The sequence below is a fragment of the Anas acuta genome, chromosome 1 (assembly GCF_963932015.1).
Source record: "Anas acuta chromosome 1, bAnaAcu1.1, whole genome shotgun sequence".
In the NCBI taxonomy this organism is placed as follows: domain Eukaryota; kingdom Metazoa; phylum Chordata; class Aves; order Anseriformes; family Anatidae; genus Anas; species Anas acuta.
This window is the reverse complement of record NC_088979.1, coordinates 145,170,715-145,195,553: the sequence shown is the minus strand read 5'-3', so window position 1 is coordinate 145,195,553 and position 24,839 is coordinate 145,170,715. Positions and strand designations below refer to the sequence as shown.

General features: G+C 47.2%; 1 protein-coding gene and 1 long non-coding RNA gene across 6 annotated transcripts; one reads left to right on the top strand and one right to left on the bottom strand.

Moving 5' to 3' along the window:
* Window positions 1–340: 340 nt before the first annotated feature.
* LOC137845724 (uncharacterized) lies at window positions 341–24,805 on the top strand. The gene is made up of 19 exons (XM_068663148.1): window positions 341–370; window positions 2,181–2,284; window positions 2,913–3,027; window positions 4,244–4,418; window positions 4,972–5,083; window positions 6,090–6,196; window positions 7,029–7,155; window positions 7,451–7,571; window positions 7,853–7,938; window positions 8,982–9,106; window positions 10,388–10,447; window positions 14,330–14,396; window positions 15,484–15,578; window positions 17,208–17,336; window positions 19,049–19,163; window positions 19,938–20,075; window positions 20,733–20,899; window positions 21,371–21,459; window positions 23,981–24,805. The coding sequence occupies exons 2-19, from the start codon at window positions 2,200–2,202 to the stop codon at window positions 24,174–24,176; spliced, it is 2,109 nt and encodes a 702-aa protein (XP_068519249.1). The 5' UTR covers window positions 341–370; window positions 2,181–2,199; the 3' UTR covers window positions 24,177–24,805.
* LOC137845727 (uncharacterized) lies at window positions 447–16,350 on the bottom strand. 5 transcript variants are annotated; one of them, XR_011090259.1, is made up of 5 exons: window positions 16,319–16,350; window positions 16,068–16,193; window positions 7,016–7,189; window positions 3,458–3,519; window positions 447–2,800 (listed from the first exon to the last, which is right to left on the bottom strand). It is a non-coding gene; the product is annotated as an uncharacterized lncRNA (long non-coding RNA). The 5 variants fall into 5 exon arrangements; XR_011090262.1 differs by lacking the exon at window positions 16,319–16,350 and having other exon boundaries at window positions 3,458–6,213; window positions 16,068–16,270; XR_011090263.1 differs by lacking the exon at window positions 16,319–16,350 and having other exon boundaries at window positions 7,003–7,189; window positions 16,068–16,248.
* Window positions 24,806–24,839: the final 34 nt, after the last annotated feature.

Genomic DNA, 24,839 nt, shown 5'->3' with positions numbered 1-24,839 from the left:
TTTTATGAATAGGTACAAAAGGAGCCCGATCTCAGAGGCATTGTTTTAGTGAACCCTGAATTCACTGACTAAGAAAAAAAATTAAAATCAGCAAAGGAATCTGGGAAAAAAAAATAATATTTTAAAGACTTAAGGGAAAATCTGGCACCCTGCGAACAAAAATAATCGCAGAAGCTTTCCTTGCCCTGCTGTGAAATCGCCACACTCGAGCAGGGAGCGGTGGCAGAGCTCAGCTGTGCCTGTGGTTAATAATAAATGGACTCTCTCAGCCCCCCCATGCTGCCGGCCCCCTCGGCACGCCTTCTCCCAGGGCTGCCCCGGCCCAGCTCCAGAGCCCAGCCAGCCTCCCATGTGCCACGGCCGCCCGGAGGTAAGAGACGCGCCAGGCCACGGCTTCACCGAGCCAAACGTGCCCGATGGACGAGGAGGGGAGGCGAGCGGGGATGTTCAGAGGCGAGCTGAGTGCCAGAGCTGTGCAGAACTTGCAGCGGGAACGTGCAAAGTTTTGTTGCAAGGCGAAAGGCCGGGCAGGTCTCGCTGCTCCGCTTGCCAAGCTGCAGAAACCTTTCAGGCTGCTGGGGCCGAGTGCTGCCTGACTTTCTGGCGAACATCAGCAAACTCGTGTCAGTGTCAGGTGGTGACCAGCTGTGTTTTATCCGCAGGCCGCCTTGGCTTGGGCATTCGGGCTGTTGTGCTTCAGATTACGGGGGGTTGTTAAAATTCAGAGCACAGCTCGAGCAGCCCAACCGATCCGAGCCGTAGTAACCTTGTTGGCTTAATGAATTTATTCCAAAGCTGACTTTGCCCCAGAGAGCAAGGGGTGTGTAGGCACACACACAAGGAACCCTGCGCATTTGCATGAACTTTTCAGGCTGTTGACTGCTGAATTTGGCACTGCACAAGGAGAGATTGTAAGCATGAATAGGAGCTTCTGCCACCTTTGTGTCGTGATAGGATTTCATAAACTTTGTGGAGATTTTGGTCTTAAAAAGGATTTGGAAACTGGAAAAAAAATCTCCTTGTTTCAGTCAGGTGTGTATTGCATTTCATGGCAATCTCTGTCTTGGTGACTTCAGAGATGCCTAGCAGAAACAGTCCATCTTTCCCTGTTACACAGACTAAAATGTCCTGTATAGGTAAAGTCTTCAGATTCCAGGAAAAAAAGAAAAAAAGAAAAAAAAAAAAAAAAACTTTTCCTGGATATAATGTGTCTGTGTAGCTGTAGTGCCACAAATTGCACTGAGATCTGCTAAATGTAGCAGGAACGCAGTACTGTTACTCTAATTTCCTATCTGAATTAACAATAGGCACAAAGGACCAAAGAGATAAATCTTTTCCTCCCAGTTAAGGGGTGAGGAATAGAAAGGCTTGAGGGATATGGCCAAATGCCCAGCAAAAATATGTGAAGCAGCCAGGAACTGAGTGAAACTGCCCTGAGGCCCAGACCAGACCAGCCTCTTAACCTTTGCAACTCTCTCCCCCTCTTTCTCTGTTCTGCAATGAATTTAATTAAAGTGAATAGGAGTTGCTAAGAGACAAGAGGAGTTCTGGAGTTCTTGCCGGGGCTGAATTGTGTCTCTGCTTCCAACACTTTGTACTAAAACAGACGATGTAACTTGAGCATGCATGAAGCACTCTGGGCTCTGGGAAGAGCTGCTCTTTCCTCCTGGTGGTTACAATCTGGCTTTCCAGTCCTTAGCTTCTTTATTTTACTGAACTGCTTGTTTCCCTCAAAATACCCGCAAAGGCTCTTCTCTTTATAGTATTCTTCTGCCTGCATTTTCCTTGTAGGTTTCTCCTTGTAATCTTTCAGGCTGAAGGTGACAGTGGCTGAGCCTGCAATTTATTGTGAACAAGTAGCTTTGGAAATCAAAATGTTGCATACTTCTAAAGTCTCTCCAATTTGTTACTACTTATTCTTTCTTCTGCTCTGCCATGTTTTCAGCCCAGCATTGGCAATGGGCTAGATGGACTCCTACAACTCTACTTCTACAGTTTAACATTTTGCTTTGACACCAGGGCTCATGCTTGAAACACCAGGAACCGCCACACAATCTCCTGGGCAAGCCCAGGATTGTTCACTTTCCAAAATCAGTGCAAGAAATGTTAGGTAAACTGTCACATCATTGCTTAATTACTTCTTTATTTTTTATTTTTTAACCTGACTTTTATACTCTCAGGACCATCCTTACGCACAAGATGATTACAAAGATAACCTGTAGATTGGGAAAATGTGTGTCCACTGTGGCATGTAGGACCACCCAGGTGAGAAGATTTCTGCATGGTGAGTAGTGTGTTCTGAAACAGTCCCTGGGCAGAAAGCACCTTCCTCATCCGAATGCAGCAGAAACCTTGCTGGCAGCATTGTGGGAGAAAAGCAAAGAAGAGCATTTTCAGCTTTTGGAAAGATACTTCAAGTCCTAAATGCGCAGGGAGTTTCTGTAGTTTGATAAAGACATTAAAATTAGGAGAAATTTTGATGCAAAATAGCGTTATAATATATTGGGTTATTATGGTATCCTTGGTGCTTCCACTCCATTAACATGTTAATCTTTGGGTATGATTATTACAGAGCTTAGTTCATTCACAGTAATGTTCATTTCAAGTAATATTACTGGAGCCAATAACAACACAGCTGCAATAGTGGTGGGAGAGGAACACTGAGTGATGGTGATGAGGATTATTATTTGTATTAATCGTAGCGTTGTTTTTTGTTTGGTTGTTTTTTGCAAATATTGCAGTCACATAAAACGCAGTTTTAGTCTCCATGGAGTCATTTCTGAATTCCCCCAAAGATTAGCTGAAAAGGATAATAAATGTATCGTGATGATGACAATTTGCCTTTATAAAATAGCTCAGTGTTTACTGCAAACATCCATGCAAATAACTGACTTGTCTATATTTATCCCCAGGTGCTTATTTCAGGATTCAGCCCTCCGTACAGGAAGCCCTGATGGAGGGGAGACCAGTTGTAGCCTTGGAAAGCACCATCATTACACACGGCATGGCCTATCCTCAGAATCTAAGGTTGTGGATTTTATGTTCCTCACTCAATGAAGTTGTAAGAAGGAAGAGAAGGGAAATGTCAGGTTGCTAGGGATACAGAATATGGGCTCCGGTGTAAAACAGTTGTATTTGGACTTCTAAGGAGAGCAGAACCATACAACACACGTCCTTACTCAACACCTCACATTTCTGGCTTCCTTTAAAATCTGGCAGCAGGAAATATCATCATTTGCTCTAAGACTGATAAACCACACTTTGTGGCTGCATAATTCATACAGACACTGAAAACACTTTGTGGTTTCTTTAGGTGTACCTTTTATAATACAAAAACGACTAGAACACAATAGTGAAACCTACTCATTGGTGCCACTCAGAGCAGCTGCTGCAAGAGCTACTGGTCAACCTGTGCCCTGCATAGGGAAAAAAAAAAAACGCCCAATAAAAACTCTACCTGTTATTTATTGATGTCCTGTAGATTTGTGTTTCATTCAGTCTCCTCTCCATCCTAGCTTCCTGAAAGCACAGGAAGGTTTCAGTATTGACCTTGCCATTGTTTTGCCTGGCATTTCATCTTACAAGGAAGCTCAGTAAGGTTTTGGAGAAGGTAGTTTCAGAGTTAAAGATTATCTAGTGTATGTACAGATAGCTCAGAAAGGGAGAACAAGCTGCTCTTAAAAGAAGAGAGTAGTCTACAGATAATCAAATATAAAACCTGGAAAGCTTCAAAAAACCTAGTCTGAAACTCTAGAATATTCTCAGGCTGCAGCTTTTCTGCACTGTTGTTACCTTATATCTGACTGCTCAGATTGTGAAAAATACAGCCTGGTTGTTCGAATAGGACTTGAAGTATCTCAGGTTTCTATGAAGGTTTATGTTCTCAGAAATACAAGTAATAGATACTGAAAGGCTCTATTTGGAGAATATTCAGTAGCGTATTGTACAAATAATAGGTTTGCTCGTAAACCAGGCTGTTTTATGGATGCTGCCTCAGAAATGAAGCACAGAGCCTGTACATTGCTGTCCTGAAAACAGGAGCTCTCGATTGCATTGATTTTACAGTGCAGAGCTAAGACTTCTGCCATTAGCAAGAGACAGAAGAGGAACTGGACTTTGCTGAAATCCCAAAGACTGTATAAAACTGGAAATTGGGAATGTTGGCCATCAAACATTGCAGATTTCTCATATGATTATTTCTCTCACTAATTCTGTGATCGTTGTCTTGTCTATCTTATTCTAGCATGGCCAGAGAGGTAGAAAAAATTGTAACGACAAATGGAGCAGTTCCAGCCACCATAGGTATTTTAAGGGGTCAAATCCACGTGGGACTCACAGATGAGGAGCTTCAGTTCTTGGCAAGCAGTAAAAATGTAGTTAAAGTGTCTCGGAGAGATCTTCCTTATGTCCTCAGCCAGGTATGGTAATGCAGGCTTCCTATTTGATGTTTTCTGTATAGCAATGGGGTGCTCTTCAGTTTCAAACCAGGTAGCTCTAAACCTCTTTAAGACACCACATAACATGGTGTCTTGTTGGTAAGTTGAAATATATTCCTATCCAGAGTCAAAATACATCAGTCAGGGAATAGCAGACATGGAGTCAGACCATTCTGGATTGGCTGGCTAAGCTAAGAACATTCATATCGGCAGGATAAGGTATCATCATGTCACATAGTTCATACACAAGCCACCCCAAGTTAGTGCTTGAGGTGACACTGGCTGCCCATGAACCCTTCTGGTTGGAGAGCCCTGGAGAATGAAGGCCTTTGCTATTACAAGAGCAGTTTATATAGCAGGGATGATCATTCTTCTGCATTTTTGCCTAGGAATATCTGTATCCGAATTTCACCTGCCAGTTGTGTCAGCAGCCTGGTGTGATGTTGCCGTGTGTCAGACCACCACCACAGCTGCCTGCATGCAGTGTTCTCTGGGTCGTGCTGGGTGCTGACTGTGACCGGTTGTCCCCTGACAGGGCTTGTCCGGTGGCACTACCGTGTCCGGAACAATGATTGCAGCCCACAAGGCAGGAATCTGTGTGTTTGTGACAGGAGGCATCGGAGGCGTCCATCGGGGAGGAGAGAACAGTAAGAAAGTCGATACATTCTACTTTTCTTCTCATTGCTGCAGTTTTATTTAATTCCATCTTTCTTCCTTTTTCTCGGTTTGTCCTACAGTAACTGTCTGCTCAGCAGAGTAACGTTATCATTCTTCTCAACCATACTCTGGTTGTTTTCTCTCCAGTATCTCCTTTCCAGAAGCTTCAAAATATTCCTCTTGAGCACCGGCCAGATAAGAGTGGGGGAGTTTCTCTTTATCCTTTGTTTGCACAGGGTTATATGGATATTGTTTGATGGTGCAGCAGGAGCTGACTGTACTTTCCCCACTTCGTGCTCGCTGGATAACCTGACAGTGGCTGTGAAGCACGGTGCTGTTATTGGCTCGCTGACAGCTAAGGAGGAGGAGGGTCTCGCCGCAAAAGAGATTTAGGCCCTGGTCCACGTTCCTCTCTGGAAACATGGGGACATGGCACAGCCTTGGCAGTGTAGTTTGTGACCTCTAAGCACATACTTTCTTTTTAGCCATGTATATTCCTAGCATAGTGTAAGCAAACCGCCCTGATGAATGCTGTCTCTTTCAGATGTGATATTAATTCCAGACCAGGGGGTTTCCTGAGGTCAGCAGAGCTCCTGTGGTGCTTTTCTGCCAGCTATGTCAACATCACAATCAAAGTCTTCTTATATTCCATCTTCTTGAACTCTGTCCTTGTTTTATGACACCTTCTTTCTTTTCAACCAAATTTTTGCATGCTGCTTTCTGAGGTGAACAAACAGGTGAGACAGTCAGTGTAGGGCTGCATCTCTGCCCTAGGCCAAGTGACTTCATAGTTTTCAGTCTCTCTTCCTATATCAATCTCTCTTACAATCGCAACATCTAATAGCATGATCTAAACCTGTAATGTTTGTCTGCGGATCAAAATGGTTGCAAAAGCAGGCCCTGGCATCCCAGGCAGATACGGCTTTTTAAGAGGGCATTTAAGGTCACCTTGGTGTACAACGCTATCACAAACAACAGCTGCTTCTCTCTTGACAGCTCTGGATGTGAGTGCTGACTTGACAGAGCTAGGACGAACTCCAGTTGCTGTTGTATCTGCAGGAGTCAAGTCTATCCTTGATATTGGCAGGACACTGGAATATCTGGTAGGTATCGTGGGCTGCTGAGAATGAAAGCAGGTGATGATATACTTTGTGTACCAAGTCCACCAGTGACAAGAAGGCCCAGCGATGTTGAGGCAGTTATTAAGCCCAAGATTTTCACAAACAACTATTGAGAGGATATGAGGCCCATATTTGCCATTTTCTAGTTCTGGGGCTATTCAAGCACTGGGCTACCCCTAACACAAACCTATCTGTGTCCAGGATGCTGTTCCAGCAACTGTTCCAACTGAGGCCAAAGATACCCCAAGCCATGGCCTCTTTTCTGGCTTTAGAGTCACTCTACTATCTACTGGGAAAATGCTCCAGCACTGATGGATCACACAAGCTAGATCCATCAGACTCTAAATCAAAATCAGAATTAAAAGGAGAAACAAGATGATTTTCATTAGAGTCCATTTTTAAGGTTTGGTATGTTGGAAATCACCACAGCCAGCGCTTCAGGTGACAGCCAGTGTCAATACCTCTCAATCAGAAGCAGAACTCATTTAAATTCCTGTCAGCTCACAACATAACTTCGGATCCCAGCTTGTTACCTTGGACTCAGTATTGTGCTAGTGACAGCTGCCCTGCTTTTGATCAGCTCTGAGCAAAGCGCATGCGTCTCCTATGTTTCAATAAGCAGCTTCTGTCTGACTAGTTACCGTGTCCGGCTGTTTGATTTGACAGAACAGAACAGAATGGGATGTATAAAAGTAACCAAATGCTGTGCTAAAGAAAAGCAGCTTCTAGCTGGTTAGAAGGGAAAAGTCAATCTCTTTTTGGGGGTCCCCTTTCCCTCCACTGGTTACCTTCTTTTCTCACCTCCCGGCTGCAGGAGACTCAGGGAGTCTGTGTGGCTGCCTTTGGGGAGTCGAGGGAGTTCCCAGCCTTCTTCTCACGCCAGAGCGGCTTCAAGGCACCGTATCACGTCCAGGACGAAGAGGAGGCAGCTAAACTCATCGGTGTGTTCCAGCAGAGAAAGGTTCACGTGTGGCCCTGGAACAGAGAGTCACAAAAGTGGAATCTTTGTTGTTTGTTCTTAAAAGTCTTTGCCTCTTATCATACAAACAGACTCTAAAGAAATAGGAGGATATAAACCAATTGCTAGCTGGAAAAGAACCTGTCCTTGGGTCAGCCAAGAACAGGAGCTCCAGCCCTGCGTGTTCACACACCCTGCACCCACTCTCCTCTGCCCTTTTCCCTCAGCATTTCATGTGTCCGAGGAGAGCCGCTAACAATCTGCCTGTCCTCTCCCAGCCAGCGCCATGGGGCTAGGCCTGAGCAGCGGGGTGCTGATAGCAGTGCCCTGTCCCCAGGAGCAAGCTGCCTCAGGCCAGGTTATTGAAGAAGCCATCCAGCAAGCTCTCGGCGAAGCCAGGTGAGGCACCCTTGGCACTATCCTTTGCTCACCCTGTGGGCTTGGGGAAATAAATGACTTCAGGGACACTGCCACAGGGATTGTAGCACAGCTTAACCTTGGGTGTGGATGAACCCACAACAAGGCTCTCACTGTTGTTTTATGTAACCTGAAGCTTGTTTACAGGACTCTTTATGGCGTGTGGTTATGGAGATAAATTGTCTGCTAGCAGCAGTGCTTCTCCTCTGATGCCGTTTCAGCTCGGTTTGTCTCATCTACAGTCATTTTCTTTGTATTTGCAGGTCCAAAGGGATTACAGGCAAAGAACTGACCCCTTTTATGTTACAGAAGATCAATGAATTAACCAACGGGAAATCACTGGACTCAAGTATCCTTTTACTAAACAGAGGGGAGGAGGAGTGTACTTCTCATTTCCTCCAATAACATTTACTGAATAACTCTGCCATTTTACTGACAGTCTAACGAGGGGCAAATACCTCATTACCTGCAAACAGCTGAAAGCTCAGCAATTGCATCCTGCTTCTTCAGCAGCACCGTTTCAGTCCTCATCCACTTCTGTGTTGAAAATTGGAGGCCAGCACAGAGATCAGGTGGTCCAGAGCCCAAAGGGATCCCTCACATCTGATCCCTGAGCTTGCCAGCTCTATGATGGAGTCTGAGGACACTGTTGCACATGATGGGGTTGTACACTTGAAGACGCCTGGGCTGAACATGCTGCCTTATGCAACTCTTCATGCTAGTGCAGAGTAAGAGAAACTGGGAAGAAAAATACTCCTGTGTAATGTGAATCCTCTTGCACAGGCAAGAGAAAGTCAGGGATGGGATGCTGAAGTAGCATCTGGGAGAGCCAGGTTCACCTCCAGGCTCTGCTGCCAGCCTTCTGGGAAACCTCATGGCTGGTCAGTCAGGGCAGATAAGTAAAGGGGGTTTTGGATACTAGACTTGTATGCTGCCACAAAATGGGGTTTTCAAAGCCTCTGACACTTTGCTCCCAGTGAAACTGATGAAAAAGGGGCATGTAGATGAGACTTGGCAAAAATCTCAGTAGGCATCTAGTTCTGGAAAAGATGGCTAAGTTACTTAATGGTTTTTAGACTGTTCAGGTTAGGCACTTCACCTCATCTTCTGGGAGGCCTTTGCTTCTATTCCCTATCTGTAAAATGGGGATGTTAGACTTACTTTCCATGGACACAGATGGAGGAAGGTGAATACATTTAAAACTTCAGAGTGCTCATGCAGTACTGTAACCCAGTATATCTGCCCCCAATTGATTTTGGTGCAGGGCAATCAAATCTACCAAGTCTCACAGCATGCATTTCCTATTGTCCCCCTCAAGGCAGATCCTACATAGAATTCTATAATGTCAATCTTGCTGGTATTTTTCCTTTTCCTCAAAAAAATGCCATACAGACCTTGCTCTGATCAAGAACAACGCCAGAGTGGGCAGCTGCATTGCAGTGGCCCTGAGCAAACTGCAGAAAGCTACAAGGAAGGGGAACCTGCCTCGGCAAGAGGACACAACCCCACCTCAGCCAGTGAGTCCCCTGCTGTCCTCTGTTTAATTCCTACCTACTGACAGCACCGAAGATAAATTTTTATCTATTTCTAAAATAAGAGGTGACTCAGCCAGAGACCAATCTCTCTGCTTTATGCTGGCAGACATTCTCTCTTTAGTTTTCTTTATTGTTCTCTGATAAATTTCCTCTCCCACTCTACTTACAGAGAATGAACGCTGATGATGGCCTAATCCCATTAAGTCTTAGACCATCAAATCCATTAAAACTTTAATCACCTTTTCACCTTTTATTGTGACCTCACATACAACTTCAATTGTATTCCTCTCAGTGCCAGGGAGCCCTTGTGACTACAGCAGTAGACCTGGAAGAGGGTGGTGGTAGGTGGATATTTTAAGCTGCTGAGTCACACACTTTTTATAAATATCTCTTTTTTGTTGGCCTCCTGCTCATGACTGCCAAAATTACAAGAGGTACAGCATATCCCAAACAAGATCCATTATAACTCATACTCCATTCACTATCTTGATTTTGTGTGTGCTACATGATTTACAGCAAATCTATTTTAGGTAGTCTTTAGAGAGCTGAAGAAGTTTCTAAAACCCATTTGCAGTAGGATTTTTTAACATAGAAGAACGCAGTGACTCCAAAGGCAATAACCCAGCATTTGACAGAATGAGGAAAAAAAGAGCTCTATGTCCCCAAAGAATCTGGGAACTTCCCATTTGTGGAGCTATGCTGCTTTTTCTAGTTTTATTGGACAATAAGACAACGATCAATAAAGTTTCACTGGGCAGGACAATGTCTTCCAGGAGCTTGCAAGAAATGACTGCATTTCTCTGCCCACTTTTTCCCATTTTCTTTTCTCCATTCTTACCCCTTCTCCTCCCCTTTACACGGCAATGACTGAATCCTTCTGAGGTTTGGTACGTCAAAAATTGTCCTAAGAGAGAAAGCCTCAAGGGCATTGACATAACCAGATCATGCAGCTTCTTCATTACTCCATAACCATCCAGTGAAACTGCCAGCACCCCTGTATGTGCACAATAATGTCCTGCCATGGTGGGGCTGGTTATCAGTAGGCATAATTCAGAAAGCAACATTTAGAAGAGATTTCCATTCTTTATGATTAGAATTGTGCAGACCTGTGTATAGCCAACCAAAACAAGCACAGGCCTTCACACTGTAAATGAGATAGCTTTCAAGAGGGTGGTAAAGTGGGGAAAAAAAGGCAAAGGAAAATTGGAGCTTTTCCTTTAAGCCCTTCCAACCACTTTTTTTACTTCTTTCTTCCCTTTAAAGGTGGTGATTGGAGGTATCAACGTTGACTTTATAGCCAAGGCGCAGAACCCTGTCATTCTGGTACTGTATCTATAGTAGTTTTCTTAGCGCCACTGCCAATTCCAGCTACTTTTACAGGAGTACCAAGCCGAACCAGGGGCTGGGGGTGGGAAGAGATGGTGTCAGTGCACGTTATCTTTGTGTCTGTATGAGCATACACACACACAAACACGGAAGGTGTAGTGCTGCACGTTCGGTGCATTGTCTGGGTCAGACCTGGGGTGTCACACGTTGACCTACTCGGTTCACATGCTGAAAGTCACTATCCCTACTACTTCAGACAAGATCAGAGCCATATATCATCCTTATGAACTCCACATATCACTCCAGCCTTGACAATCAGCGTCAAGGTACCTCTGGGCTCTTCTCTGATGCCGCAGGCCCAAAGAGCTGTTTTAGCAGAAGAGCTGCCCAGGTCACTCACTAAGCACATATGCAAAGAGCTAGAAGCCATGGGTGAAGACCCCCACTGTGCTAACCCATAACCAAGGACAGACCAGGTGAGGAAATCCCCAGGTAAGAGACAGTTCTGGCTGCCTGGGGCTGTCTTAGCAATGGACAGTGGCATGAACAGGAGCCAAAGACCCCATGTGGAATACCCACAGTGGTAGTGGAAGCCTTTGAGAAAAGTAGTGCTGACACAGTTACAGCTAAACAAGAGAGCCAGCTTCTTCAGTCATACAGGGTTTGAGTCACACACACACAGATTGCTCTAAAAATATTGAGCATTTTAAATGTCACCAGACCTTCTCTTTCTCACTGTGGTTTGACCACAAAACAACCAAGAGGCTAAAGTGGGACAGACTTGCAGGTATGGGACTTCCCCATTGCAAATGACAGCCATTACACAGCCTACAGAATTTTTGTTGAGATATAACACAAAGTACCACAGGCTGAGTTGGTGGAGCTTGCTCACAATTTGTTTAGCATCTCAAGTTACTCTATGCTGATTGCTGGAGCAGAAACTCGTGGCCATCTTCTTCCTTCAAATGGGGCGCTCTGTGAAGACCTCTCAGTCAGATAGGGAAAGACCTGCTGGTGAAGCTCTCATTAAGGAAGCTGGCTATTCAAGGATATGGAGGCAAAGGCCAAACAGTATTATAGGGTTCAAAGGTGACACATGCCAGAGCATTAGCTATGCAGACTTGTAAAACTGAAAGTCCAACTGCTTCTTCAGTGATCTAACTGATAGCATGCAAGCCCCAAACCATGACCAGGAGTGGGCAAGCCACCTCCCATCGTGTCAGTGGTGAGTGCAGACCCCTGGACCACCCATGGCACGGTGAGGGGCAAGGACAGCCACACATCTCAGTGGGAGCAGCTGGCAAGGGAAAAGGAAAAATTTGTTAATGTTGCATTCAAAGGTGAGGTAATACCTGCCTGTATGCATAGCGGTGAGCCCTAGAGCTGAAGGCTCATCAGGGCAGCTACCCAAATACCAAGCTGCAGGAGGATTTGGGAACTGACAGACAAAATGTTTCTGCTGACAGCTTCTGCGGTTATGCACAGAGGAAAAAGCAGCCTCAGCAGTATTGGTCTGCTTTGGCTCTTAAAGACAGATTTTTCCAAAGAGATCAGCACCCAGCAGGTCCCACCCTTATACATGCTGTATTCATTGCAGAGCATTAGGGTACCACTTGCACCTCGTGCTGTCCCAGTTAGCAAGAAAGCAGCTGTATTCTATACTGTTTTTAGCTTCCACATAGCTTTCAAGGCTATCCAGAAGCAAAGTGCCCTATAAATAACTATTTGGATGTAAGTCATCTGCAGTGAAAGACACATGGTCTCTTGCAGAGGGAAAGGTGTTGGATGAAGCATTCTGGTTATAATGTTCTCAGGATATCCAGAAGTAGAGCAGAGTCTCACTTTTACATTAGCAATTCAAGTCTTTCAGGACACAGAAGAAGGTCCTAGACACTCTGTCAATTCCCTGAAACCTTGCCAGAAAGCATCAACTCAGTCATATTGCAAACCATCTCAGCAAGCCTGTTTTCATCTTAGCCAAACCCACTTGGACACAATGTAGAAGAGATACGCAAGTGCTGCTCAGATTGAGTTACCAGCTGAGCTGGCAAGGTGTGATAAGGGCAAGTCATTGCTTTGTCTTTACAAGCAGGTTGCCAGTTCACCTCTCTCTGCACCCGCTTGCTACTTAAGGCGATTTAATCTTCATTTCTGTATGTCTTGTGGGGCTGTACAACACCAGAACACACCCCGGCTGGGTCCCTGAGTGGGAGGCTGGTACACCCACTGTTAGGGCAAAGCTTGGCTTAAAAAACCCGAAGCTCTGTCTTTGGAATGTGGGGGCGAACTGAAAGAGAAGATCAGCATGCCAGGCAAAGAAGGGAGCTCATGAGTATTTTCAACACTCCTGCTGGTATCAGCTTTGAAAACCAGATACTTGCACTGCACTGAGTGGAGTCTGTGCTCATTACCAAGGGCAGTCAGCACCCTCTTTTAATATTGAAATAGGGGCCAGCACCAGTGGTAATTCACAGGGAGCATAAGCAGATGTGATGGAGTGGTGTTTGGGTGAGTGAGGAGTGGAAAGGTGGACAGAAGTGATAGGTTGTTTATCTGCAGTGCTGCTCAGGGTGTCTGAGCAGTGCTGGACCTGGAGAACTGCCAGGCAGAGGAACAAAGGGGTCAAGAATTAGCATCAAGTCTTACAGACTGCACAACTGGGGAGACTCACGGGAAACAAAAGCAGCCTGGGGGTAATAAAAGAGCATTTTTACATGGAAGAGCAGCCTCTCAGTTACAGGACGGGATGAAGAAAGTATTGCCTATAAGGGACAGATATGTACAGGTCCATGAGAGCAAAGCTTGGCACAGTGGAAGAAGGGTCCCTAGAAAGCTTTGGTATGAGTTTTAAGAACCCCCAAGAACTGTGAAGGGTTGGAGGAAGAGCATTTTTTTACCCCAAGGTAAAATCCTTGTTTAGGATGGGTAGAAGTGTTTACAAGCAAGAAAAATGTGCATGTGCAGGGGTATTCTGGTGCACCTGAGCTGACATGAGAGTCTGTGCCAGGAGCTGCTCTGCACGGGCATGCACACGCTTCTGCACTTGCCACCCAAACACTCAACATACTCTTGAAAGCTATGGATTATCCAGAGCTGTTAAAATTGTTACGAATGCCAGTGACAAGCTCTCTTCTGAAATGGAAAATACGTTTCAGGTTTTTATGAAAAAGGAGCTTTTAAACCATTTGATAGTCAGTGATGAAGCCCAAAGAGATCGGAGCACTTACTGAGGTCGTTCTTCTGGCAGGAAAATCAGGAGGAGATGGATGAGGGACTGCCTACCTTCTGACAATTTGGTCATTTGTCACAGACTGACAGATGGACAGAGAAGGCAGAGGCAAGGGAAAAGAGAAGCTGGTAATCACACAGGTGGAAAGGGGTGTTTCTGAGGAGGGAGATGTTTGGGAAGAGAAGGGTAAGTGGAAGAAAAATATTCAGACACTGAAATAGATCCTTCCGTGAGTAAAGTATTACCCACAGAGGACAGTACAGGCAAAGATGACAAAGCTCATTCTATCTTCAAAATGGGGAAAAAAAATGGGACTCTGGAGTCACAGTGCTGACGTGAGCAAGTAAATTCAGAGGGCTGCTCATATTGACATTATTCAGAAAGGTTCTAGCCAACAAGACCAAGACAGCAATACATGGGGAGCCCAAACTGATCTCCCCTCCTAGGAAGCAGGTCTTTGTCACCAGGGCTGAAGTCTGCAGATGGGCTGTGGGAGTTTGTGCTGCGCACAAACCCATACCTAGATGGCTTCTGCCCCCTTAATTGCTGCCCTTTCAGCAGCATTAACTTCACTTCAAATATTAATGGAGAGATGGCATCTATGCCAAGTGGTTCTCCCAGCTTTGCTGATTAATAATTTATTCCTCCAGGGTGGTGGGCAAACGAATGCTGGAAGAGTGAGACGAACTTTCGGCGGCGTTGGAAGAAACTTGGCAGGTGCCTAGTGCTTGGGTTTGCCTGTGGGTGCGTGTCAGCTGTGATTTGTCCTTTCACGTTCCTTCAACAGCAGGAACTGTTGAGATCTGGGACGCTTTAGGCAATATACCAGGGGACTGACTGCCTGGAAAAGGCAGAGGCACTCCAAAAAATAAGAGGGAAGGAGGGAGTTGGGCAGTGACCATGAAAAGAGAGGTCCTCAAATATGGAATTGACTAGTGTATAGCACAGGGACCCCAAATCAAGGTTAAATCAACATCAGTGATCCCCAGTGACTGCTGAACGGCCTGGTCCTCAGTTTCTGAGTTAATGTCAGGTTGTAGTCACAATGAAGTATGTCCTGAGCAATGAATAGGCCTATGCAAAGATGATCATCCATGCACCAGGGACAAGAGGAGCTAGGGCACAGGAATTACTGTAGGAGAGAAAGGGCTACAGGCAGCAGCAAAGGACTACAGCATGCTTGCTGCTCCTCCACAAGCAGTAGCAGACCTGTGTTTGCCCACTGAAATTAGCAGGGGCACATTACAAACAGATCTTTGGATTACTCTGGCTTGTTGGCCTTTCCCAACTCTTCTTAACATAGATCTACTGTCACTTCAGATCCCAAGTGGGGAAGCTTGAGGAAAGAACAAATGCCACCCATCTGCTGAGGTATAATTTCGGTAACCTGAAGGGAGAAGAGGAAGGGTTTCCTGTGAGGCCGTTCAGGTTCCAGTAAGACAGTATGGTGAGAAAAGCAGGGCGGCAAGGCTGCGCACTGAAGCGATGTGGGCAAGCCTGCATGCTTGTGATAGGTGAAGGAAATGATGCCAGGGAAATGCATAAGTTTCTTCCTCCTTCTCCTCTTTCCTCCTCTCCCAGTGGTTCCAGAAGATTCAGAGCCGCAGCATGGCAGGCAGCCACAGATCAGCCCAGCCAGCCTGGCAGCAGCTGCAGCCTTGAACATCCTGCTAGATGAGGATAGATGGGCATTAAGTTTTCCAGGAGAGGGCTTTCCTACAGACACTCAGCCTGCACAGGCTGTCATTGCTTTCACAGCACTCCGACAGATCTATTAATGTCTTTTGTTTCTGTTTGCTTTTAGACTGCTTAAGCCGCCTCGGGCTGACTCCTCTCTTTCTGTCTGCCGTGGGGAAGGACGAACACTCAGAGTCCATCCTGCACTACTGTCAGCACATGGTACGTTGCACCGTAGTGGCACTTGAGAAGCACGAAGGTGATGACATTACATAAAGGGAAAAATCCTTTTAACCCTGGCAGTCATAAGAGTCACCTTTCATCAGGCTAAGAGTGAGACCAGTTCAATGCTCCTTTAGTTACAGACAATTAAAAAGCAAGGAGCCACCCCCAGCACACAGGCTACATGTATGTACAGCTTGCAGTCTGAACCATGTGGCCTGAATTCAGCTCCAGGGACTGGTGTTTGAAGGACCAAGAGAGGTAAATCAGGAGAAACCACTAAAATGCCTAAGAAGACCTAAGCACAGCCAGAAATATGCAAAAACCTGACCCTCAGGATAAACAAAGCAATGCCAAAACAGCCTGATTTGGGTAAAGCTTAAGACAGAGAAAGGCCAGAACTGGGACCCAAAGCCAGGCACCTCCCCAATTCAGAGCAGGGTCCTCCACAGAGCTGCCCACACCCCTCACCGTGCACCAGAGGAGTACCTGGCACTCACAGCCACTTGTCCTCGCACGTCAGGGAGCCAGGAGCTCCCCAGGGCTGTCAGGGCACAGCCTGGCCAGGCAGGGAGCAGAGCAGGCCCTGAAAGCAACCCCAGCCCTCAGGCACCTCTGTGGAGAAACGACAGAGCTGAGGGCAAGCCAGGGGTGTGGGTGGAGACCCCAGGTGAGGCTGGTCAGGGCCATTAAGGTCTGTTAGTGCTTTCAGGACCCTGATGTGCAGACAGAAAGAGCACCTGAGGCCTTAGTTCTGGCTACCTGAGCAGCTCAATAACAGCAGCGTTAGGAACAAGAACTCGCATTTAGTACATAAAGGCTTGATAGCTGCAGACCTGTAATCTCTCCTCTACCCAAGCATGGCACAGTTTGAGCTATCACAGTGAGCAGTCTCCCAAGGGAAGATGCAGCAGGACTAGCTGCCAAGCAATCCTGGCCTGCAAGAAACATTACCAGCAGTGCTGGAGATGACCTTGCCCTTGTGATGCCAACTTCCCTGTGAACTACTCAGCAGAAAGCACTTCTCCATCCCCATGCACATTCCCAGAAATGCCCCACATTCTCTCCACAGATCATTCAGGCTGCCCACAGAGGAAAGACACCTCACAGTCATGTCCACGACTGCTGTAAAAAGGGCTCCAAGGCTGCCATCAAAATCGGCCTCCCTGCCTGTGCAGTCAGTGAGGTCGCTAACATCGTCACTAGCTGGATCATGCCACCAAGGTGTGCCTGGCACGCCATCAGATCTGTCACATAAGACACGGGAAAGGATGGCTGGGGCAGGCAGTGCTTCAGCCCCCTGCAGGACTCCCTTCCCTTACAGCCTGGACACCACCTATGGAACCGCGTGGCAGAGGCCTGTCGCGTTCATTTACTGAATCAGTTCTTTAATCTTTGCTGTGGCTTCTCTTGCGTTGCAAATATTAATAACCAGCCATCTGCCAGCACTGCTGAGACCAAGATTTCCCTGAAATGTTGTTTGTCTTAAGGGAGAAGGGAGGTTGAAGGGAGAACAACGAGCTGGGCTGCAGCTACAAATCAGGAGGGCGCAGGGAAAGAGTATGGACGTTGAGCCGAGTGACAGGGAAGAGAAATGTGCTCCACTGGTAACTGCTCTCCTTGTTTTAGGACATGAGTGCCATCCTGCAGCTGGAGAGGAAGAGCACAGCCACTTACTGTGCGGTGATCACCAGTGCTGGGGAGCTGAGCGTTGGCTTGGGAGATATGGACATCCACCAGCAGATAACAGAGCAATATGTATGCATGCCAGCTGATTTGTATGTAACCTGCTGCTTAAGAGAAGGAGTGTGGATGTGTGACAAAAAAACAGCTAGTGAAGCTATACCAGGAGTGAGTGGGTGTGTGGAGGGAACGTGGGAAATCCTAAAGTTAACCCCAGACATTGGCCACTGGGATTGCAGCATGGCAAGCTACCAGAGCTGCCTGTTGCTGCTTACCCAGATGGAGCTTGACCTGTGAGCCAGACACCTCTTCAAGCAACAAATTCCAGTTAACCTATCACTTGTGGTACCGTAAAGCCATCAGTAATTCCAGTCTACCTGCAGAAATGACATTTCCCCCTTTAGGGGAAAACCAAAAAACAGAAACCAACCTTGGACAGAACACTGGTTAAAGAAAGTTTCCCTATTCCACCCCCTCCCCGCCATTCCTTTTGTTTCTACATGCTGAGTCGTATAACCAGGTGCTGCTTCTCAGCACATCCAAGCCTTCAGAACATCAGGGCTAATGGAAGCATTAATTACAGATTGATTCAGTGAAAGCCCCGTCACTGCACCCTCCTTCCCTACTCATTCTGCTGTCAGCAGAACAAAAGCCCGTACCTCATGACTGACAGCAACATGAAAGTTAAGTGCAATTTACTTACCGGTGGGCTCCCCGTGAGGTGGAGGCTTCGTAGGAAAAAATATGGTCATTGCTTCCACTTCCATCCCCACCCTGCCTCTCCCAGGCCTTGGCACAGAGAACCATTACAAGACAGATTAATTCTGTTGAGCTTTATGAAACAGCTGTGGCCAGTGGAAAATCTGAACCAATCTTCTGCTGCAAAGTGCATTTTGGCAGTCCTTCTTTCAGCCAGGATTAGTGGAGACACAGGAGGGAGGCTGCATGAGTGCCTATGGCACTGGCTTGGGGTTTGGGCAGTGGTTGTGCAGCCCCAGAGATCCAAGGGGCAGCAGGTGCCCACTACCTGCTTTACAGACAGCAGTAACAGAGCGCTGTGTTGAGCAGTGCAGTAGCCACAGGGCTAAACATAAGAGCTGGACAGGGCATGAACAGACAAAAGGAAATTAAATGTGATAAAACAAAACCCCCAGACAACAAAGAACCAGTCTATGTGCCTCTTCAAAGGGTGATTTAAGTCATCTTCCTCCAGAAAGGGAGCTACCAGCCAAAAGCCTGCATCTCACTGGGTTGTTAGCACCAAGTTCAGAGAGAAAACTCACTTTCAGATGGTGCTCTCACTTCTCCAAGACTGGTTTTGCTGCTGGCGTTGTACTTCCCCTCTTCCCACCGCCTGCCTGGTCATTGCAGAAGCTGTTGCAAAGCCCTCCTCGGGACATCTGAAGGACACAGGCAGCAAGCGAAGGAGCAGTCAGGCCAGGCAGAGCACAGGGAGTCCTACAGTGACCTGAAATAGCAGCATTCCCTCTCCCTGTAGGTTTCTGACTGAGCCAGGGGCATCAAAGTGGTCTGGGGAGGACCAGCATCTTTCTCTGCCGGAGGGGCCCTGCCCATTGAGTCTGCCTCTTAATGATGGGGAGCAGGGAACAAGAAGGGGAGGACGAGAGGTAAACAGAGAGATCCGCCTTCCTTAGGGAATCAGTCCTTTAGGTTCATGCCTGCACCCGAGAACTGCGATACGAGTGAGAATCCTACGTCCTCGGTGTGAACAGGTCGCTCTGCAATGACTCAGGCTGTCTCTGCTCTGTGTCCTGGATTTGCACTAGGTGTCCCAGTTCAAGGAGAAGCTGTGCCGGGCCCCACTCATCTGCATCGATGGGAACGTGCCTCTGTCCACTATCCAGTACGTCTGCCAACTAGCTAGGGAGCATCAGCTAGCAGGTAAGGAGAGCCCGCCCAGCCCTGGCCCCACAGCTCCTATCAATGTGTGCACTGGGACACTCCACACACTCCAAGCACCCTCCTCTGCTGCTTGACGGAGATACCCAGCTCTTGCCTGACATGCTGTGTTGCTCAGGGCTCCTGTCTATACTTGCTTTATTTCAAATGGTTGAAGCGTTTCTGCTTTCTCCGAGTTTGTCTCATCCTGCAGCTAAAGCGCATTTCCTGTAGCGTAGGAGCTACAGCCCTCCAGCACTGCCAGAAAAAGCTGCTCTCTTTGCCTTTAATCTCCAGGCTAGCAGATGCGTGTGCTTCTGTAGCTTGCTTCTCAAAGTGCTAAAGCATCATTTGGGAGGATTTCTCTCACATTTCCCCCAAAATACATAGCCCCTCTCCTGGTACACTGAGGACCCTTCACAAGGCTCCTGAACCTTTGGAGTTATCCCTCCATTTTAAAAAGCAAATCCTGAAGGAGGAGACAATGTTCTTAAAACCTGGCAGAGGCTCCAAAACCAGCTAAAAGGGGTAACAGACCTGAAGTCTGATTATATCACTCCAGAGCCAGAAGGAGCCATGTCATTGCTGAGCAACAGGAAGGAAAACTGGAGAGACCTGCTCTCCAGAACGGGGAAATAACATTTCACTTCTAATACATTACACATATAACCCTGCTTGTGCAGATCTCACTTCGCCTTCTGCGCTGCATCCTGCTCTGATGTAGAGATGAACCACTGATTAAATAATTAACTAACCAATTGCAATGTTGTTTTTAAGTGTGCTATGAGCCAACAGATGAGAACAAGGCCTCTAAGCCATTCCTCTCAGACAGCTGGAAAGCACTCACGTACATTTCCCCCAACCTCCAAGAGCTAAGAGCAATAAATCGGACCCTTGGGAACCCTCTGCCAGCAGGTATTGAACGCTCAGAAGATTCAATCACATTTTCAGATAATCTAGACCCTGGAGAGAGTGTTTGCCTCCCCATCTCCCATTTCAATCAAATTGAGTTATAACACAGTGGGAATTCATAAGCAGTCTTGGCATCTTCCACCTTGCACCATCTCTGCAGGGGTTGTACAGCCCAGGCCAGACCGATGATCTATTAAAGAGTGCAGTAGGCCCAGGGTGGCTCCTTGTCCATTTTCCTAGCTTCACCATCCAAAGAAGAATAATTTTTAGTTTATAAATGTCTCAGTGAAGCATGATGCTCTGAGGGCCCCGAAGGCACCACCCTCTGGGGAAATGAAATACCCCACCACATGCAGGTGGAAGTCCGAAAGTATCAAAACAAGAATGTCATGTTGTTTTTTTTTTTGGACAGTTTTTTGGTCTCTACAGACACATCTGTAGTCCCATGATGGTGGTTTCCTCAGCTTAGGATAAATGGTATGGAAATCTGGTGTTGGAGAATTTCATGTTTCCTATAATTCAAAGAAAACAAACAAACAAACCACATTTCTTATAACTAGTTGTGTTCATAAATGGGAGAAGTAAGAGTAGGAGCCTACATAAGGGCCTGCTGAGAACCTTTAAAGTTATGCCACCCTTTTTCCTCCCTGCTGCCTGCAGAGCTGCCGTCCAGGTTGGAGGACGTTATCCAGACAGCCATGGCCTTGGCCCGCCCTTTGCTGGCCCACCTGTGCTGCGTGGTGGTGACCCTGGGTGCTCACGGCGTCCTTCTCTGTGGCAAGAGCCTGGGAGGGAGCATCTCGCTTCGTCCAGCAGCTCACGAGCAGGTAAGGGCACGGAAAACCAACCCTGGGCTCTCGGCTGCTTCTGCCTGGGACCATGCAGCACCGCTGCTATTTCTGGTGGCGAAGCAGCAGTGCTGGGAAACGTGGCATCACAGTTGGCAAGTGTTCATGTTTGGGGGCGGAATACACGGCTCTGAGGATTAGCGAAGAAAATCATGTTGTCTGTCCTTCTGGCTCCTAGCAGCAGTGCTTACAGCCAGCTCATTTTAAATGTGCTTGCCCTGAATATTCATGACGGCAAGCTTCATTTTCAGCAACTTAAATCACTGATCTCCTCCAAACCATGAAAAACAATTATTAAGATTATTGGCTTATGGCTTACATTTATTCTTTTTTTCTTTTTTTTTTTCTTTTTTTAATTTTTGGCTGCTGTGCGGGTCTGGATGGCAGCAGCCACATCAGACCCTACCAGCCTGGGCAATTCCCACTAACGTCCCTTGTTTCCCCACACAGCCTGCTGCTGCCAGCCTCTGTGCCACCCACTACCCTGCCATCCATATCAGCAGGGAGGAGATAGTCAATGTCTCCGGAGCTGGTGACAGGTATGTTTCTAGCTACTCTATCTTCTCCAGCTAAATGTGGAACAGTCATAATGGGATTTCTTTCAAATTCTACTGCAAAGTCAAACTCCATTCTGCTGCTTGAGGAACAGACACTAGAGACACAAGGACAGGGCTGGTTCCTGTGATTCCAAGCAATGCTTGCTAAAAATGTCCTGCTAAGCATCTTGAAGCCAGTCTTGCCATTATTAGTTTTGCTTTTCCTTAGGATCCACGTCTTTCATGGCAATCCAGGAGTTCTGACTTTCTCTGGGCTGAGCTGCTCAAAGCAAAGTAAACCACCTTACATCAAAACTGACTTACTAGCTAACTAATTTACTTCCACTCTTCTCCAGTGGAAGAGGGACTGCCACTCAGCAGCTAGAATTGCCCTGTAAAAGCATCTCATCAGGTTCTGCACTAGCCTCTGGCAATAGCTCGTGCTTCAAAAGAGCCTGCTGTATAATTCGCCTAGCTGGTCACACAGTGCTGTACAGGGGAGTAGGAAGTGACAAGTATTATTCCTACCCCCGGTGATCAATTCTCAGTCTGCCAGAGTAGTGTTTTATTATGCTCCTTGTTAACTTGTCAAACTATATGCAGCAGTCGTTTTATTTATTTATTCATTTCCTGCAATAGTTGATTCTTCCCTTTCATTGCCTTGGGCCAGACCAGAAGGCTGTATGTGAGATATTTCCTCGTATTTTTCTACTCTTACCTAGCAGTAACTCAACATAGCAACACTCCCCCTTTTTTCTTTGATGGGTGGGCAGAAAGAATAGTCATCTTTGTGATAACTTAGAGAGTCCTCAATATTTTAGCTAGTTTCAAGCAACAACTCTTATCAAGCGAATTAGTCTACCTAATGCCAGAGCCTCTGATTACTCCTAGTGTCCCAAATCACCTCTCAGACGAGTTGACTGCCACTGGCACAACACCCTGAAGAAGACCACGGTGATGTTGAGTGCAGGTCTAACAAAGCAACGGGGCCCAGGGGCAAGCTTGTGGGGTCACCCATCCCGTAGCATCTTGGCTTTGCTCGCTGCCTCTAGCAGCCTCTGGCAGCCCCGCCAGGGGCGCAGCCTCCTCCCTGCACCATCTGCTCCTACACAACTGCCCCAAACCGATTCGTTCTGGGGGCCAATGGAAACTGAATGTCTTCCTTATGGCTTCCTTTCCCTTTCTGAAGGGTTAATGTAAGGGAAGAGCAAAGGCAAGGTAACGTGCGCCACTGTCAAACACCTCTACTGAGTTACACAGGAGTACAACACGCAGCCCAGCCTGTTGGCTTCTCCAAGGGACCACGCAGTAGGGTATAACTCAGGGCTACTGCACATCCACAGCTCAGCCCTACAAACCCTTCAGCTGCTAAGGCTGGGGGATCCCGAGGCTGTCCTACAACCCAGAGCCGCTGCCCAAGGAGCCGCGGGGTCTGCGTGCGGGGAGCAGGGGCTGTTTGCTCCTTGCACCCGGCTGCTGTGGCAACAGCGTGCCCGCACTCGGCATTGCTAGGGGATGCTCCCCCAAATATTTACGCTGAGCCTTGAGCTGTTGAGAGATTGAGTGGTTTCTTGAAACCACAATCTTCTGTGTCTTTGTTAAGGGGGGGAAAAAAAATGAGGTAATTAGCCAGAGTGCTAAAAAGGAGTCATTTTCCCCTTCACACGGATTTGCTCATTAATCCTCCCTGTTGTCACATTTTCCTGCCCTTCCTTCTTCATCCTCAATGCTATTATCCTCTCCCTTCACTTTCCCTTCTTTGTCCTTCCCTAGCTCCCTAGCATCACAGTTGCATTTCACTATGAACACACACTGGCTGCTCCCAGCTGGTCCCCAGCAGCACCCTGCATGTACCTGTGCCTCGACAGAGCTGTGCCCTGCACGGCAGGCACATGCTGGAGTCACCCTCTTCTTCTGATGGCCTCCTTGTAAGGAGCTGTGGGTCACAGCTGCTGCTCCAAGCACTGCCATCATTTTTCCTGGGAAATCTCAAATGGAAAACCGAGGCTAAGGTTGACAGAAATCTGAACCAGAAATCTCATTTCAGCTTTGGATTTTCTTTTTCTATTTGTGTCTGTTGTCCCTCTCACTTAATACTTGGAGATTTACCTCTTCCCATCTGTATCATCCCAGTGGGGGAAAGGAGGGAGTGTAACAAGGTACCAACAAGCAGCAGAGAAGCGACAAAATAATTAAAGAGCAAGGGAAAAATAGATTTGTCCCTTTGTAGACACACTTTCTTTTCTCCTGGCTCTCCTGCAAAACTGTGGAAAAAAGAAAATGTGTTGGAATGGGAAATGCCCTTGACTTCTCGGATGAGAAGCAAATAAAATGCAAATGAACAGCACCACTTGTTCCTTCCAAATTTAAAACTAAAAATAAGAAGCACAAAATTCTCATCATCACCTCACCCCTCCTCTAAGACAAATTCTGCTTCTCTAAGTGTTAATGTGGAGCCAAACAAGTTCTCTCCCCAGTGGCCACGTTCCCCAGCACTCAGGGCTGCCTTTCTGTCTCTCCGCAGCTTCCTGGCAGGCCTCCTTGCAGGGATGCTCGCTAAGCACGACACAGACACCTGTGTCCGGATGGGCCTGCTGGCTGCGAGCCTGTCCCTCCGCTCCTACGAGCCCATTTCTCCAGCAATCAGCGCTGCCACTGTCAGCTGGCAACAAGTCCAGGGCAAGACCTGGCCAGAGGCGAAGGTATGGAAGATGGACTAGGCCACCACGGCCCTCTCAGCCATCACCTCCTCAAACTGTTTTGGAGTAAACCCTCATGGAAGGAGGCCCCAGCTCAACAAAGTTCTTGGTAACGAGAAGCTGGTTTCTGACCTTTTGGACCTCCAGCTTCCCTGAAGCTCCACTCCTACGAGACAGCAGAGTTCCCTCTGCTGAGGGAACTTCCCCTTCCTCTACCTCATGTCTCTGTTGGCCATCATCACGGTAGTTCTGTCACTGGCTCCCAGACCTCCAAGGACCACGTCTCTTCAGGCGGGCCCGGCAGTAACACCCCCTCCTGCTGCTCACTCCTGGTTTCTGTGGTGGGCCGCAGCCTGTGTTAAGCCTCAGCTGGCAGGAGCACAACGCTGTAGGACATCCTCATCAGTCTTCCCAAGCCAGCCAGCAAACGCCACACTTTCTTGCTCTTTATTAGCAAGGACATCTACATCTAGATCAATTTTGTATGAATCAGGTCTGGACCACAGCCTTTAGACAAGCAGCCAGTACAGCCTTACACCAGCTGCCACCGACTGGTGTCCATGCTCATCGTCGTAACAGCCGTGTGTGAAAATACCTGTGCTTTGTTTGGGTTTCTTATTGTCTGTACCAAAACCAGCTCCCTGCCCTCCCGCTCGCTCCTGCCTTCCTTTTGTTCACACCTCG

Excerpts from the sequence above, each read along its gene's own strand:
- LOC137845724 (XM_068663148.1), top strand. The coding sequence starts at position 2,200 with ATGATTACAAAGATAACCTGTAGATTGGGAAAATGTGTGTCCACTGTG. Across the intron at positions 9,107-10,387 it reads ACACAACCCCACCTCAGCCA|GTGGTGATTGGAGGTATCAA; the intron begins GTGAGTCCCCTG and ends TTCCCTTTAAAG. Across the intron at positions 14,397-15,483 it reads CGTTGGAAGAAACTTGGCAG|ACTGCTTAAGCCGCCTCGGG; the intron begins GTGCCTAGTGCT and ends GTTTGCTTTTAG.